Source organism: Somniosus microcephalus, chromosome 9 (assembly GCF_052327205.1).
Source record: "Somniosus microcephalus isolate GS21.2 chromosome 9, FLI_Smic_1.0, whole genome shotgun sequence".
NCBI classification, from domain to species: Eukaryota; Metazoa; Chordata; class Chondrichthyes; order Squaliformes; family Somniosidae; genus Somniosus; species Somniosus microcephalus.
The window spans coordinates 211,988,662-212,002,994 of record NC_140995.1 but is presented as its reverse complement, the minus strand read 5'-3'; the positions used below and the strand labels follow the sequence as shown (position 1 = coordinate 212,002,994).

Genomic DNA, 14,333 nt, shown 5'->3' with positions numbered 1-14,333 from the left:
ATATGAATCAATTCGCTGACTGAACTGATCCATCTTTTTTTCCCCCCCATACAACAGTTTTGCTCCTTGCTTCGTGGGATTGCATCGCGCGGGACAAGAGCCCTGCTGTGCACGCGCGGGGAGAAAGGTCAGCGGATCCTCTCTTGCCGGACGCGAGCACGTCAGTGTACGTCAGTGTACGTGAGTGGAGGGGGGGAGGGAGGAGGAGGAGCTCGCTGCCGCGCCATTGATTGGCTGTCGGGGATTAGGTGAAAGGTGAGAGACGCGGATCAGCAGCCAATGGCCGTGGAGGAGCGCGGTGACGGTTAGACTTTTAAAAAAGGGCTCGAGCGGCTTGACGTGCCCGATCGGGGAACGGCGGTAAAGAGTCCCGAGTGGACATGGCCGACAGCGGGAGCGGGGACATGGAGTTTCAGCAGTGCTGGCAGTGAGTTCATCTCATCTCAGGAGAGCGGGGTTTTTTGTTGTTGTTGTTGTTGTTGTTGTTGTTGTTGTTGCAGGGAAGTCTTGCTTCAGTTATACAGGGTACTGGTGAGGCCACACCTACAATACTGCGTGCAGTTTTGGTTTCCATATTTAAGAAAAGATATACTTGCTCGAGGCAGTTCAGAGAAGGTTCACTCGGTTGATCCGCAGATGAGGGGGGTTGATGTATGAGGAAAGGTTGAGTAGGTTGGGACTCTACTCATTGGAGTTCAGAAGAATGAGAGGCGATCTTATTGAAACATAAGATTGTGAGGGGGCTTGATTGGGTGGATGTGGTGAGGATGTTTCCACTGATGGGTGAGACTAGAACTAGGGGGCATAATTTTAGAATAAGGGGTTGCCCATTCAAAACAGATGAGGAGAAACTTCTTCACTCAGAGGGTAGTAAATCTATGGAATTTGCTACCTCAGAGAGCTGTGGAAGCTGTGACATTAAATAAATTTAAAACGGAGATAGACAGTTTCCTAGCTGATAAGGGAATTAGGGGTTACGGGGAGCGGGCAGGGAAGCGGACGTGAGTCTAGGTACGGATCAGCCATGATCTTATTGAATGGCGGAGCAGGCCCGAGGGGCCGTATGGACTACTCCTGCTCCTACTTCTTATGTTCTTATGAGTTGTCGAGTTCGCAGCCTCTCCCAAGAGTGAGGGGCGAGGGATCGAGCGAGGGGTGGGGGGATGATCTGCAGGAATCGCACGGGGCTGGGGCTCGGGGCTGTTAGATCCATGTATCTTGATGTTGTGTCCTTCAATAATTAGACAAGAGACTGCAGGGAACAATCAACAGGTGTTTACTGAATGAGGGTTACTCTAAAACTAATTGTACAGATCCCTACTCAGGGTTTATATACAGGTGTGGTCACTGCCGGTACTACAGTATACAGGAGCTGTAAAAAGTAGTTCTCCCCTTAAAGGTACATACATTACAATTCCTCCCCTTTTAGATTAACAGTACCATAACATTCATTTAACAATTAAATATCAACTAATTACAATTAACACTTTTAACATGCAACATTAACTGTAAATAGTCTATTTATAAATTCAGTCTTTGGGGAGGCTTCCTGATCCTTTCTGGATAGCGCCTTTCCTGAGTGTCTTGCTCTTGGTGCGGAGGCGATTCTGGCCCCCTGTCGTCGGTTGGTTCATCCGCTTCTGATGCTACTGTTTCTGGTGTAGATGCTACCTGTACCTCGGGTTCATCACCAGGTACGTATGGGCGAAACATAGGGTTGACTCATTCCTGTGACTCTAGGATCTGGTCAACATGGCGTCTCACAATGTTCTCCCCAACATCCACTGTGTACATTAGTGGCCCCTGCCGTGTGCATATCGTTCCTGGTTGCCATTTCTCTGTTCGGTAGTCGCAGGCCAAGACTGGTTGCCCTACATTGAAGCTCCTAGTCGGCTTCTCATTGATGTGCTGGAATTGCTTATTCTCAACATCTCTTCGTACATTTGGTCTGAGCAAATCCAGACGAGATCTCAACCTTCGGTTAAAGAACATGGCCGGGGTCTGGTTGGTGACTGCATGTGTCGCATTTCTGTAGGCTAACAGGAAATTGTCCACCTTATGCTGCAGTGGAATGTCGTCATCGCACATGGCCCTTACTGCTTTTTTAAAGGTTTGTACGAACCTCTCGGCCAATCCATTTGTGGCTGGATGATACGGGGCAGATGTGTAATGCCTTACCCCATTCCTTTTCATAAATCTTCGAAACTCTTCGGACACAAACTGTGGTCTGTTATCAGAGCAAATCTGCTCTGGCAAGCCGCTCCTAGCAAATATGGTCCGTAGGACTGCAATAGTTTTCTCCGTGGTGGTGGAGGACATTTTGATCACCTCAGGCCATTTCGAGTGCGCATCCACGGCTATTAAAAACATTGAGTCCATGAATGGACCAGCAAAATCAATATGCACCCGTTGCCATGGAGATGAGGGCCACTCCCATGGGTGTAGAGGGGCATGTGGTGGTGCATTTTGGACCTTCTGGCATCCTGAGCAGCTCTTTGTCAGGTCCTCGATTTGCTGATCGATCCCCGGCCGCCACACATAAGCCCTAGTGATGTGCCTTCAATAACCACAAAACTAGAAGTTATAGACTTGAACAAGTTGGCTTTTAATCACTAAGATCAGAGCTAACATCTCAACACACTGACTGGCTCGCAGGAATGAGTCATACAGATCCTGGGATCTTTATGTAAGAGAAGTCAGGGGCGGAGCCAAGACCTGGAACCCTCCAGGTTAGTCAGGAAAGAGGAAGTGAAACTATACACCGTGTGGGGGAGGGTAATATACATGAGTGCAAAACGAATACAGGCAAGAACGAATACAGGCAAGACAAACAGATTTCATTACACCTAGCAAGGCTTTTCATTTTCACCCCTCCCAGATGACCTTCGTGAAGCTCATTGAGCACTCTCTCCCTTAACTTGGGTGGAATTACCACTTGGGATCCACACATCAAGGTCCCCTGGCATACTGACAGCTGTTCTCTTCTGGATGAGAATGCTGGCAACAGTGAGTCGCCATGTGTTGGCCATCCCTTCACCGTCAAGTCATATACCCGAGACAGTGTCGGGTCATTTCGGGTCTCCTTCTCTATACCAGCGTTAGTTACTGGCAAGCGTTCAATTATAGTCGAATGAAATATTTCGACAGGGTCCACTGCTGGTGCTTCCTCTGCAGTAGGCAGTGGCAGGCGTGATAGCCCATCAACATTTCCATGCTGTTTCATGCCCATATACTCGATTTCATATTGGTGTGCCCCTAGAAAAAGGGACCATCTTTGTAGCCGTTGTGCAGTCATCACCGGAACGCCCTTCTTTGGATTAAAGATGGAGATAAGTGGTTGGTGGTCAGTCAGCAAGGTGAACTTCTGCCCGTGCAGATAGTGGTTGAACTTTTTCACTCCCCACACTAGGCTGAGGGCCTCCCTGTCAATCTGGGCGTAGTTACGCTCGGCTGAGGTTAGTGACCGAGACGCAAAGGCTACTGGCCTCTCCGAGCTGTCCGGGAATTTGTGCGACAGCACCACTCCAATGCCATAGGGTGATGCATCATACACCAACCGAATTGGTAGTGCTGGGTTGAAATGAGCCAACACCTCTTTTGATGTGATCAATTCTTTGCACTTCTGGAAATTTCGTTTACATTTGTAATTCCACTTCCATGGTACCCCCGTTTGCAGTAGGGTGTTCAGTGGGTGTAGTACGGTAGACAAATTCGGCAAGAACTTATGGTAGTAGTTCACCAGCCCGAGGAACGACCTCAGTTGTGACACATTTTCCGGTGCTGGAGCCTTGACTACTGCCTCAATCTTTTCAGGGGACTTAAGTAACCCCTCTTTATCAATAACGTGGCCACAATACGAGATCTGCTTCTGGAAAAACTCGCATTTGTGGCGATTGGCTCGGAGCCCATATTCCTTCAATCTAGTGAGCACCTGCTCCAGGTTGGCGAGGTGATCACTGTCATTTTCGCCCGTGACCAGGATGTCGTCCAAATAACACTGGGTCCCTGGAATCCCTTGCAGGACTTGATCCATTGCCCTTTGCCAAATAGCCGGAGCTGATGCTACCCCGAACACCAGCCGGTTGTATTGGTAGAGACCTTTATGAGTGTTGATCGTGAGGTACTGTTTAGAGGCTTCTTCTACCTCCATTTGCAGGTACGCCTGGGCCAGATCAATCTTAGTGAAGCGTTTCCCTCCAGATAGCGAGGCAAAAATATCTTCAATCCGTGGAAGCGGATATTGTACAGTGTGAAGGACTGGGTTCACTGTCACCTTAAAGTCCCCACAGATGCGAACCTTCTTTGGTTCTCCAGGCGTATTACTCAACGACCTCTTCATTACAGGAACGATGGGTGTAGCCCACTCGCTCCAGTCCACTTTGGACAGTACTCCTGAACATTCCAAACCTTCCAGCTCTGCGACGGCTGGGTGGATCGTATAAGGTACCAGTCTGGCCTTAAAAAACTTTGGGCTTGCATTTTCCTCTATTTTGATCGTTGCTGTTATGCCTTTTAGTGTTCCGAGTCCCTGCTGGAACACTTCTTGTGCGTCAGTTAGCATTTTTGACAGTCGTCCAGGTGTGATGTCGTCATCCTTTTTGGCATCTACAGTCAGTGCTTGTATGGAATGCCAATCTAGCTGTATCTTCCGGATCCATTCACGTCCTAGTAGTGGTGGTCCTCCATCTGGCAATACATATAGGTCCATTTTTGGTGTTTCCTTGCCGTTTATATATAACGTTCACCCTTATTTTTCCTTTGGGGTAGACTTTTTGCCCCGTGTACGTCTCAAGACAATCTCTATCTCTCAAGGGTATATGTGAGAATAGCCGCTTGTAGTCCCTTCGGTTTATGACTGTTAGGGCTGATCCTGTGTCCAATTCCATTTTCACTTGGACTCCGGCTATCTTGAGCGTGACCCAGATAGTTTGGTGATCCTCCGTTTTGATCACATTATGTAGTTTCAGACAACCCAGCTCCTTGCTTCCGGAGTCTGTATCACTTTTATGTTCGTCTGAACTACTCTCCGTCACCTTATGTACCTTCTTGTACTTCTCCTGTGGAGATTTCTTGCTGCTGGTTTTCTTTCCCGACCTGCAGACTCTTGCTATGTGTCCTACTTTTCCACACTGTCTGCACACTTTGTCCTTGAACCAGCAATCCTTATGGTCGTGTGTTGTTCTGCCACAGCGATAGCACTTCACTGTTACGTATGACATTTCATTTGTGCCATATTCTTGCGGTCTCCGTTGTATCTCTGCTGCGCCCCGTGCTGCTGCTTCGTGTGATACTGCCATGCTGAAAGCCTTGTCCAGCGTAAGATCCTTTTCTGATAGAAGCCGTTTCTGGGTTCCCTCACTTTGAAGCCCACACACAAACTTGTCCCTTAAAGTATCTGCTAGTCCCATTCCAAACTGGCAGTGTTTCGATAGCTTGCGCAGTTCCGTTAAATACTCAGCATTACTTTCATCTTTATGCTGGTTCCTTTTGTGAAACTTGAATCTTTCTGCTATCAGCAGCGGTGTGGGGTTTAAGTGGTCCTGTAGGATTAACACTGTTTTCAAAATCCTTTTCCACTGGCTCCTCTGGGGTTACTAGGTTTCGCAGTAAGCCATACGTTTTTGCACCCATTGAATTCAACAATACCAGCGCTTTCCTGTCATCTGGCACTTCATTCGCCTTGCAGTACACTTCTATGCGTTCGACATATGTCATCCAATCTTCGACTTCATTGTCGAACGCTGTGACACTGCCACTCTTCGGCATCCCTGGGTGTGGTTAGACTGGCTCAAAATGGCGTCTCCCGCACTCTCCCTTCTTCCCCGCTGCGGCTTAAAATGGCGTCTCCCGCGCTTTCCTTTCTTCCCCGCTGACGCTGCTCGGCCCTTGAACACCGGCTGCGCTCTGCGCGTTTTCCTGCGTGCCCCTCTCTCCCGTTGACGCTGCTCGGCCCTTGAACACCGGCTGCGCTCTGCTCCCTCTCGTTGACGCTGCTCGGTCCTGAACACCGGCTGCGCCCTGTGCGCTCTACCCTCTCTCTTTCCCTTGTCGACGCTGCTTGGCCTTTTCCTGTGCCATCGGTCGGCTCTAGCCGCCGCTGTCCGGGAAGGATCTGCGCAGTTCCTGTTGCCAGCCCGTTTAGCTGGACCACCGCGACCGGAGAACCAAGCCTGGCTCTCGACAGCCTCCCCTGCGATGCTCAAATCTCCACTGGATGACTGGGGGGTTTCCCGTGGTCGACGCCCGTGCTTCTGGACTCGGCCTTCTTCTTTCACTGTTCTCCAGGAGCGAATCCCTGGGAGGTGATGCAGAGTTGCAGGTAGGTTTGAATCTTCTCGTTGCCAATGTTAGATCCGTGTATCTTGATGTTGTGTCCTTCAATAATTAGACAAGAGACTGCAGGGAACAATCAACAGGTGTTTACTGAATGAGGGTTACTCTAAAACTAACTATACAGATCCCTACTCAGGGTTTATATACAGGTGTGGTCACTGCCGGTACTACAGTATACAGGAGCTGTAAAAAGTAGTTCTCCCCTTTAAAGGTACATACATTACAGGGGCTGGGCTTGGCTTTTCCTTGTGTAGTCCCAGTCCCCCAGGTGACTTGGCTGAGAAATCTTAAATAACAACAGAAAATGCTGGAAAAACTCAGCAGGCCAGGCAACATCCGTGGAGAGAAAATAGAGTCAACGTTTCGGGTGAAAACCCTTTGTCAAGACTAAAGAAGCACAGGAAATGAAATAGATTAAAAGGCCAGTGGGGGCAGTGAGAAAACAAAAGAGAAGTGAAGAGACATTGAGAGGTATTCAAAATGAGACAAGATGGTGATAGGACTAGTGGAGACAGCTGCCATGTGGGAGAGGGGGAAAAAAAAGGGGGCGGGGGAAAGGGCCAAAACAAAGGTGTGGATAAAAAACATAAGTAAAAATGTAATAGGGGTCGAGGTTATGATCTGAAATTGTTGAACTCGATATTGAGTCCTGAAGGCTGAAATCTTGCTCGTGGTGGCAGCGGCCTGATTTTGGCCACTTTCAAGGTTAAGGCGAAGCAGTTCAATAAAAAAGAAAGACTTGCATTAATATAGCGCCTTTCACGACCACCGGACGTCTCCAAGCGCTTTACAGCCAATTAAGTACTTTTGAAGTGTAGTCACTGTTGTAATGTGGGAAAACGCGGCAGCCAATTTGCGCACAGCAAGAGTCCACAAACAGTAATGTGATAATGACCAGACCATCTGTTTTGTTATGCTAATTGAGGGATAAATGTTGGCCAAGCGCTCTACTCGGAGCTCTGACGCAGCAAGAGAGCCCCAGGTGGGCAGAGGAAACACAAGGACACCCTCAAAGCCTCCTTGAAAAAGTGCAACATCCCCACTGACACCTGGGAATTCCTGGCCCAGGACTGCACAAAGTGGAGGAGAACTACCCGGGAAGGCGCCAAACACCTTGAGTCTCTTTGCCGGGAGCAAGCGGAAGCCAAGCGGAAGGAGCGCACTTCAACCCAAGCACCCCACCCACCCCTTCAGCCACCGTCTGCCCCACCTGTGACAGAGACTGTAGGTCCCGCATTGGCCTCATCAGTCACTTGAGAACTAATTTCTAGTGTGGAAGCAAGTCATACTCAGTCCTGAGGGACTGCCTAAGAAGAAGAAGAAGAATAATGTGGGAAAATGCGGTAGCCAATTTGCGCACAGCAAGGTCCCACAAACAGCAATGTGATAATGACCAGACCATCTGTTTTATGTTAATTGAGGGATAAATGTTGGCCAGGATAATGGGGATAACTCCCCTGCTCTTCTTCGAGATAGTGCCTTGGGATCTTTTACGTATACCTGAGAGAGCAGGCGGGCCTCGGTTTAACGTCTCATCCAAAGACGGCACCTCCGACAGCGCAGTGCTCCCTGGAGTGTCAGCCTAGCTTTATGTGCTCAAGTCCCTGGAGTGGGACTTGAACCATCTGACTCAGAGGCGAGTGTGCTACCCACTGAGCCACAGCTGACACTAAATGAATTGTATACTTGCTGAAATGCTGACAGAACTAGTAGAATGCAAGTCTACACGAGTTATGCTAAGGCTTTGCAACGCACTGGTCAGATTATCATGTTCACCCGTGGCCATCACAGCCCTTAAAATCATTTTTGCATTGGATAATCATAGAATCATAGAAATTTATGGGACAGAAAGAGGCCATTCAGCCCATTGTATCTGTGCCAGCTGAAAGAGCTATCCAGCCTAATCCCACTTTCCAGCTGTTGGTCCATATAGCCTTGCAGTTGTCAGCACTTCAAGTGCACAGCCAAGCACTTTTTAAATGTGATGGTTTCTACCTCTACCGTCCTTTCAGGCAGTGAGTTCCAGATCCCCACCAACCTCTGGGTGAAAAAGTTTCTCAACTCTCCTCTAATCCTTCTACCAATTACTTTAAATCTATGCCCTCTGGTTATTGACCTCTCTGCTATAATAACATAGTAAATAGCATTAAGACAGATCTCAAGTAATCAAACTTTGAACAAAAAGTTTCAACAAAAAAAAGCTCAAGCCATATAGTCTAGGGAGACTGCTAACATCAAAACATGAACAGAAAATGCTGGAAATACTCAGCAGGTCAGGCAGCACCCGTGGAGAGAGAAATGGTTAAAGTTTCAGTGCGATGACCTTAAAGTAGTACCTCATTAAAGTACATAAAATTTTAGTGGTATAGACGAGACCAACTCTGGTTATATTACTTCAAAGTCTGCAAAGAATCTAGGATGCATGTTGTCTAATATGATGACTCTGCCATTCTTCAGTTGTGAGCGCATATAGTGATTGTTAGCAGGCTTGGAGTGTAACTCAAGCCTGTGCTCCAGACTTCAAAGTGTGCGTGCTTTCCAGCAGAAGTCACTGGATAACAGTCAGTGTGAATCTTGATATTTTTTTTCCTTCCATAGCTCAGGAGCATTGTCTATATTGCCTTTACTGCCACCCAAGCTGAGATCAATTAAAGAAAGAACTAAATTGAATTTATATAATGCCTTGCGCATCCTTGGGACATCACAAAGTGTTTCACACCCAATGAAGTAGTATTGAATGGTAGTCGCTGTTGTACTGTAGATAAATATAGCAGCGACTTTGTGCACAGCAAAGCTCCACAAACCACAATGAAATAAATGGCCAAATAATCTGTTTTTCAGTGGTGTTGATTGGGGGATAAAAGTTAGCAAGGGCACTGGAAGAACTCCTTTGCTCTTTGAATATTGCCATGGGATCTTTTACATCCATCTGAGGGAACGGATGGGTCCTCAGTTTAACTTCTCATCCGAAAAATAAAATTTCTGACACTGCAGCACTTCCTCAGTACTGTACTTCTGGTGTCAGCCGAGGTTATTTGCTCAAGTATGTGGAATAGTGTTTGAAATGGCTACCTTTTGACTCAGACGAGTATTACCACTGAGCCAAGGCTGGCATCCATTAATTCAGATTGGGGATCAAACTTTTCTGTATGTCTTAGTACAACAATACTACATGTAGTGAATTTAACAACGGAGCCACCGGGGATACCTTTATAAAGTATATTTTTCCTGCACTAAAAGTGCACCATTAAAATGTTAATTGCATATTTCATGTTCATTGTATATGATGGCCGTGATTATAAATGGTGCAACACATTTCTAAACATTACTGATGTGGGGAAGATTAATATTCAAACATTTATTTTTATCTGCAGAATGTTTGAAGTTAAGATACAAAGCTATGCAGGTGATGATCCACTGGACCTATGGGACAGGTAAAAATATCAATTCAATACAATTTTTTCTTGATAAGACTGCAGTATTCTGTGAAAAGTTGGTTACATCTCATTTCCCATCACTCTAGGTTTATACGGTGGGCAGAACCTTTACTTCCCCCTACAGAAAAAGATGTATTGGTCTCAGTGTTAGAGAGACTTGTGAAGAATTTTCTGGATGACGAGAAGTATTCTAATGATCCAAGATATGTCAACTACTGGTTGAAACTGGCAAGTGTTCTGTATGAACTTTTTAATAAATTAATGTAAGATTTTATCATATATAAAAGCAAGAGAATGTGTAAGTCTCATTCCAGCTGACTTTGGGTGTTGCTGAGACCAGCTGAGTTAGAAATATGCTTGTTTAATGTATTTAGTATTATGCCAGAGTCCCTGCATTGCTTACTGTTGAAATTGAAACTCCTGCTCATTGCACTGTCTCCTACGTTAATTCATTCATTCCTCGGACCTCAGAACTGTGGAACACTTTACTTTCGTTTTTTTCTAAAACTTACGGACTTTTAAAACCCAAGTTTGGCATCCCCTAATCACTATTCCTTGACACTTTTACAATCTTGGTGGCATCCTGCATGAGGGCTTTATCCCTTCACCCAGTTTAAAAAGCAATATGATATTGTTTGATGGCTGTGTTTACATTTATAATGTAATACTGCAGTCTGGGGAGAATAAAGAACGGGGAAATGGAAAAACAACTATGGAGAGATGCTGTTCCCTGGCAGCATGCTTTTGTTCCACCCTCTTGGCCTCTGACTTTGAAGTTCTTCAATCTCATCACTCCTTATTAACTGTCTGAAAATTATTTCATGCTTCGCCACTGACCGCAAATTCCGGGTCAATGCAATTTTTAGTGAGGTTTCTACTCCATTCTGTATAGTGTAACATAGAATTGTGATTTATTTTTTTGTTCTTTGCTTCTTTAGATAAACTGCAGCACAACTCCACTTGATTTTTACAGCTACATGTACAGCCGAGGGGTTGGCACAAAATTAGCTGCCCTCTATCTTGCTTGGGCGCAGGTGCTTGAAGTGAAAGGCAATGTTCAGACAGCAGATAGCATCTTTCAGAAAGGCATTCAAAATTCTGCAGAACCAGTGGACGTGTTGCTCCATCAATACGAGTAAGTCAGAACTGGAGTTTAGAGCTGAGAAAAATAAACCTATTTTGTGTTTAAAGAACGGTGTCTCACTTTTACGATTTGGGTTAGAAACTAGTCAAAACACATGGGCCGGAATTTTCTCCTGGAAGGCAGGTTGGGGGCGGGCTGGAATCACGGGAGGCTGGTCCGGGGGCTGGGTTGGGGGGGTTTGGGTAGGTACCCTGGATCCAGTGGGTAGGTACAGGAAACTTTGGTTTATCCGGAGGTTGTATGTCCGGAATACTCGATCTAACGGCAAAAATCAGGAGCCGTTTTATGTACATTTTTTTAGATCTCGTTCTTTTTTTTCCCCAGTCAGCCACTGCAAGGTCTGTAGCTATAGCAACAGCTTCAGCTAGAGGTGCTTTAAGCTGCAGCCGACTCTTTACAAGCTGTTGCTAAGCAACAGTGTTTGTTGTCAGATACGGAGATGAAAACCTCCGTATGCTTCAACATTAACTTTGTATGTCCGGCAGTTTTGATAGATCGGCAACAGCTCGGTCCCGTCGGTGCCGGATATCACAAAGTTTCCTGTATAAAGCCACTTCCCTCCTGGGTGCAGCAGTCTCTGCTTCGGTTTAACTGCCAGGTCCCTCCGCGTGCAGTTAAATTCAAAATGGAGGTGAAAAAAAAGGCTTCCAGCCGCATTATAATATTTAAATTGATGTACCGCCCCCTGGGAGCGGGTTGGTCGCCCACCCCCTGTCCCGCCCCTGTTGAAACCGGAAGTGGGCGGGTTGAATCCCATATTTAACAATTAACTGTCCCCCATGCCCCAAACCCTTTTTTATAAGGTAAAATTCTGGCCATGGTCAATTCTTTCTCTGTGGGTCCAAAATAAAATGGATTTTGGCAAACTTAACACAGTTCTTAATGAATCAATCGTGAGGGTGTGTCCCCTTTTCTTTAAAGCACATTGAGGTGGAGCTGAGACGACTTTCTAGCTTGTATTTTGCACTTTGGAATTGGCAATATGAGGTAAAATCAAAGTGAGGGATGCTCCTCCCAGTTACTTGAGTATGTTGCTTGCGGTGCAAGTGCACTGATGTCTTAAATTCTTTTTTTCCTGTTACTGCCAGAGGAAATTCTTCTTCTTAGGCAGTCCCTCAGAACCGAGGATGACTTGCTTCCACACTAAAAATGAGTTCTCAGGTGACCGATGAGTCCAATGCGGGACCTACAGTCTCTGTCACAGGTGGGGCAGACGGTGGTTGAAGGGGCGGGCAGGTAGGTGGGGTGCTTGGGTTGACGTGCGCTCCTTCTGCTGTTTGCGCTTGGCTTCTGCTTGCTCCCGGCAAAGAGACTCTAGGTGTTTGGCGCCTTCCCGGATGCTTCTCCTCCACTTTGTGCGGTCCTGGGCCAGGAATTCCCAGGTGTCGGTGGGGATGTTGCACTTTTTCAAGGAGGCTTTGAGGGTGTCCTTGAAGCGTTTCCTCTGCCCACCCGGGGTTCTCTTGCCGTGTCGGAGCTCCGAGTAGAGTGCTTGTTTTGGGAGGCTCGTATCGGGCATACAGACGATGTGACCCGTCCATCGGAGCTGATCGAGCGTGGTCAAAACTTCGATGCTGGGGATGTTGGCCTGAGCGAGAACACTGACGTCGGTGCGCTTATCCTGCCAATGGATTTGCAGGATCTTGCGGAGGCAGCATTGGTGGTACCTCTCCAGTGCTTTGAGGTGCCTGCTGTACATGGTCCATGTACTAGTTTGCACTAGTGGTAGCCATAACAACAATCATGTTGAAAATAGCGACAACAGGTAGCAGGAGCTCTATCATGGATCTTACCTGTGTTATGCTAGACCTCTGCGTTCTTGATGCTGATGTTGGATGCAAAATAAATAAAGTTCTATCTTAACCGAACTGACATCTTTTAAATTGAATGGAACTTTGTTTCTTATTTTGCTATATTTTTTCCACTTTCTGGTGAATATAATGATTCTTGCTGAAGGGTGATTCCGTCAGTGTTGTCAGTTTAAAAAAATTATAGATAAACTAGATCTACAAAATAAATATTTTTTTCATAACACTTTGTGTTGGTGCAACAATTTGCATTTATGCAGCGTCTTTAACGTAGGAAAAGATCCCAAAGCACTTCTTAGAAGTGCAAGTGGTGGGGGGGAAGACACTGAGTGAAAGAGGAGATATTCGAAGGGGTGACTAAAACCTTGGCCAATGAGGTGGATTTTAGGGAGGGTCTTGTATAAATGCAAGTTGTTGTTGTTGAGTGGGAGATGAAGTGATTTATGAAGGGAAATCCAGTCCGTGTGGCCCAGGTGGCTGAAGGCACAGCCAAAAATGGTTGGGTAGACGTAGGGGGGGGATCCATAAGAGATCAGAAACTTCTGGGGTTGTAGGGCTGGAAGAGGTTACTGAGATAGGTAGGGTAATGCTATTTAAAAATGTAAACAAAGATGAGAATTTTAAATTTGAGGCCTTTGGGGAATGGGAGCTAATATATGATGATGATGATTATGGCATGTTTGGGACTGTGAGATAGGATACGGGCAGCAGAGTTTGGATGACCTGAATTTTACTGAAGGTGGCGGGCAGGAGCCTGGCCAGGAGAGCATTGGAATAATCGAGCCTGGAGAGGGTTTGCGCGGCAGATGGACTAAAGCAGATGATAGAGGTGGAAGTAGGCAGTCTTTGTGATGGAGACTATAGGGTCAGAAGCTCCACTTGATTTGACATCACTAATTGGCCTTTGCTGAGAGTATAGACCTAAAGTGATGTTAGGCTATTTGACATCAAAATTGAGCCTGATTCTGTCCTCATCTGATCATTCCCCCACCCCCCCCCCCCCGCCTTAAACGTGGCATGCACGTGATATCCCTATAAATATATGTTTGAGAACAGAAGCAGGTTTTGAAAACGGAGTACTATGTGCTCATGGTGCTACTAATGCCAATTTGTTATTTGACAGCTTAAAAAAATTATACATCTTCATGTGCAATTGGGATCAAAATACTTTGCAAGAAAAAATGTATTCTCTCTGTACCAAGTTATACTATTTACATGATATTTTAAATGTCTGCTCATCCATGCAAGGTGGACTTCTTGCCTTTAGAGAAAGCTGTCTGATGAACTTGATATTGCAAAGGTATATAAAGTTTCTGTATAATTAACTATTCGATGATACTGATGTCACCTTTAAAATAAAGTTTATTTAAATCTTGTTAGCTATATACTTTGCTTCACTTTATTGTGAGTCAAACAAATGGCCATGTGTTATTTTATAGGAGTTTCAGGGTTCGAGCGTCGCAGAACCTTTTACCAGTACAAACGGATAATCCTATAAGATCTATACCAGCATCTCTGGGGAACCAACATAGTATGGCTTTCGGGGCTCAAAATGGTGAGGTATTTTAAATTACATCATTTAATATTAACAATTTTTTTTGCCTTGCACCG

The 14,333-nt window shown here is 46.0% G+C and overlaps 1 protein-coding gene across 1 annotated transcript in view; it reads left to right on the top strand.

Moving 5' to 3' along the window:
- The first annotated feature begins 301 nt into the window (after positions 1-301).
- The window catches only part of bub1 (BUB1 mitotic checkpoint serine/threonine kinase), a 67,376-nt gene continuing 53,344 nt past the window's right edge, over positions 302-14,333 (top strand). Inside the window, exons 1-5 of the mRNA XM_085997861.1 lie at positions 302-427; positions 9,708-9,767; positions 9,857-9,998; positions 10,709-10,905; positions 14,162-14,277. Coding sequence (XP_085853987.1) covers positions 381-427; positions 9,708-9,767; positions 9,857-9,998; positions 10,709-10,905; positions 14,162-14,277 — 562 coding nt within the window. The 5' untranslated portion in view covers positions 302-380. The remainder of the gene's footprint in view (positions 428-9,707; positions 9,768-9,856; positions 9,999-10,708; positions 10,906-14,161; positions 14,278-14,333) is intronic.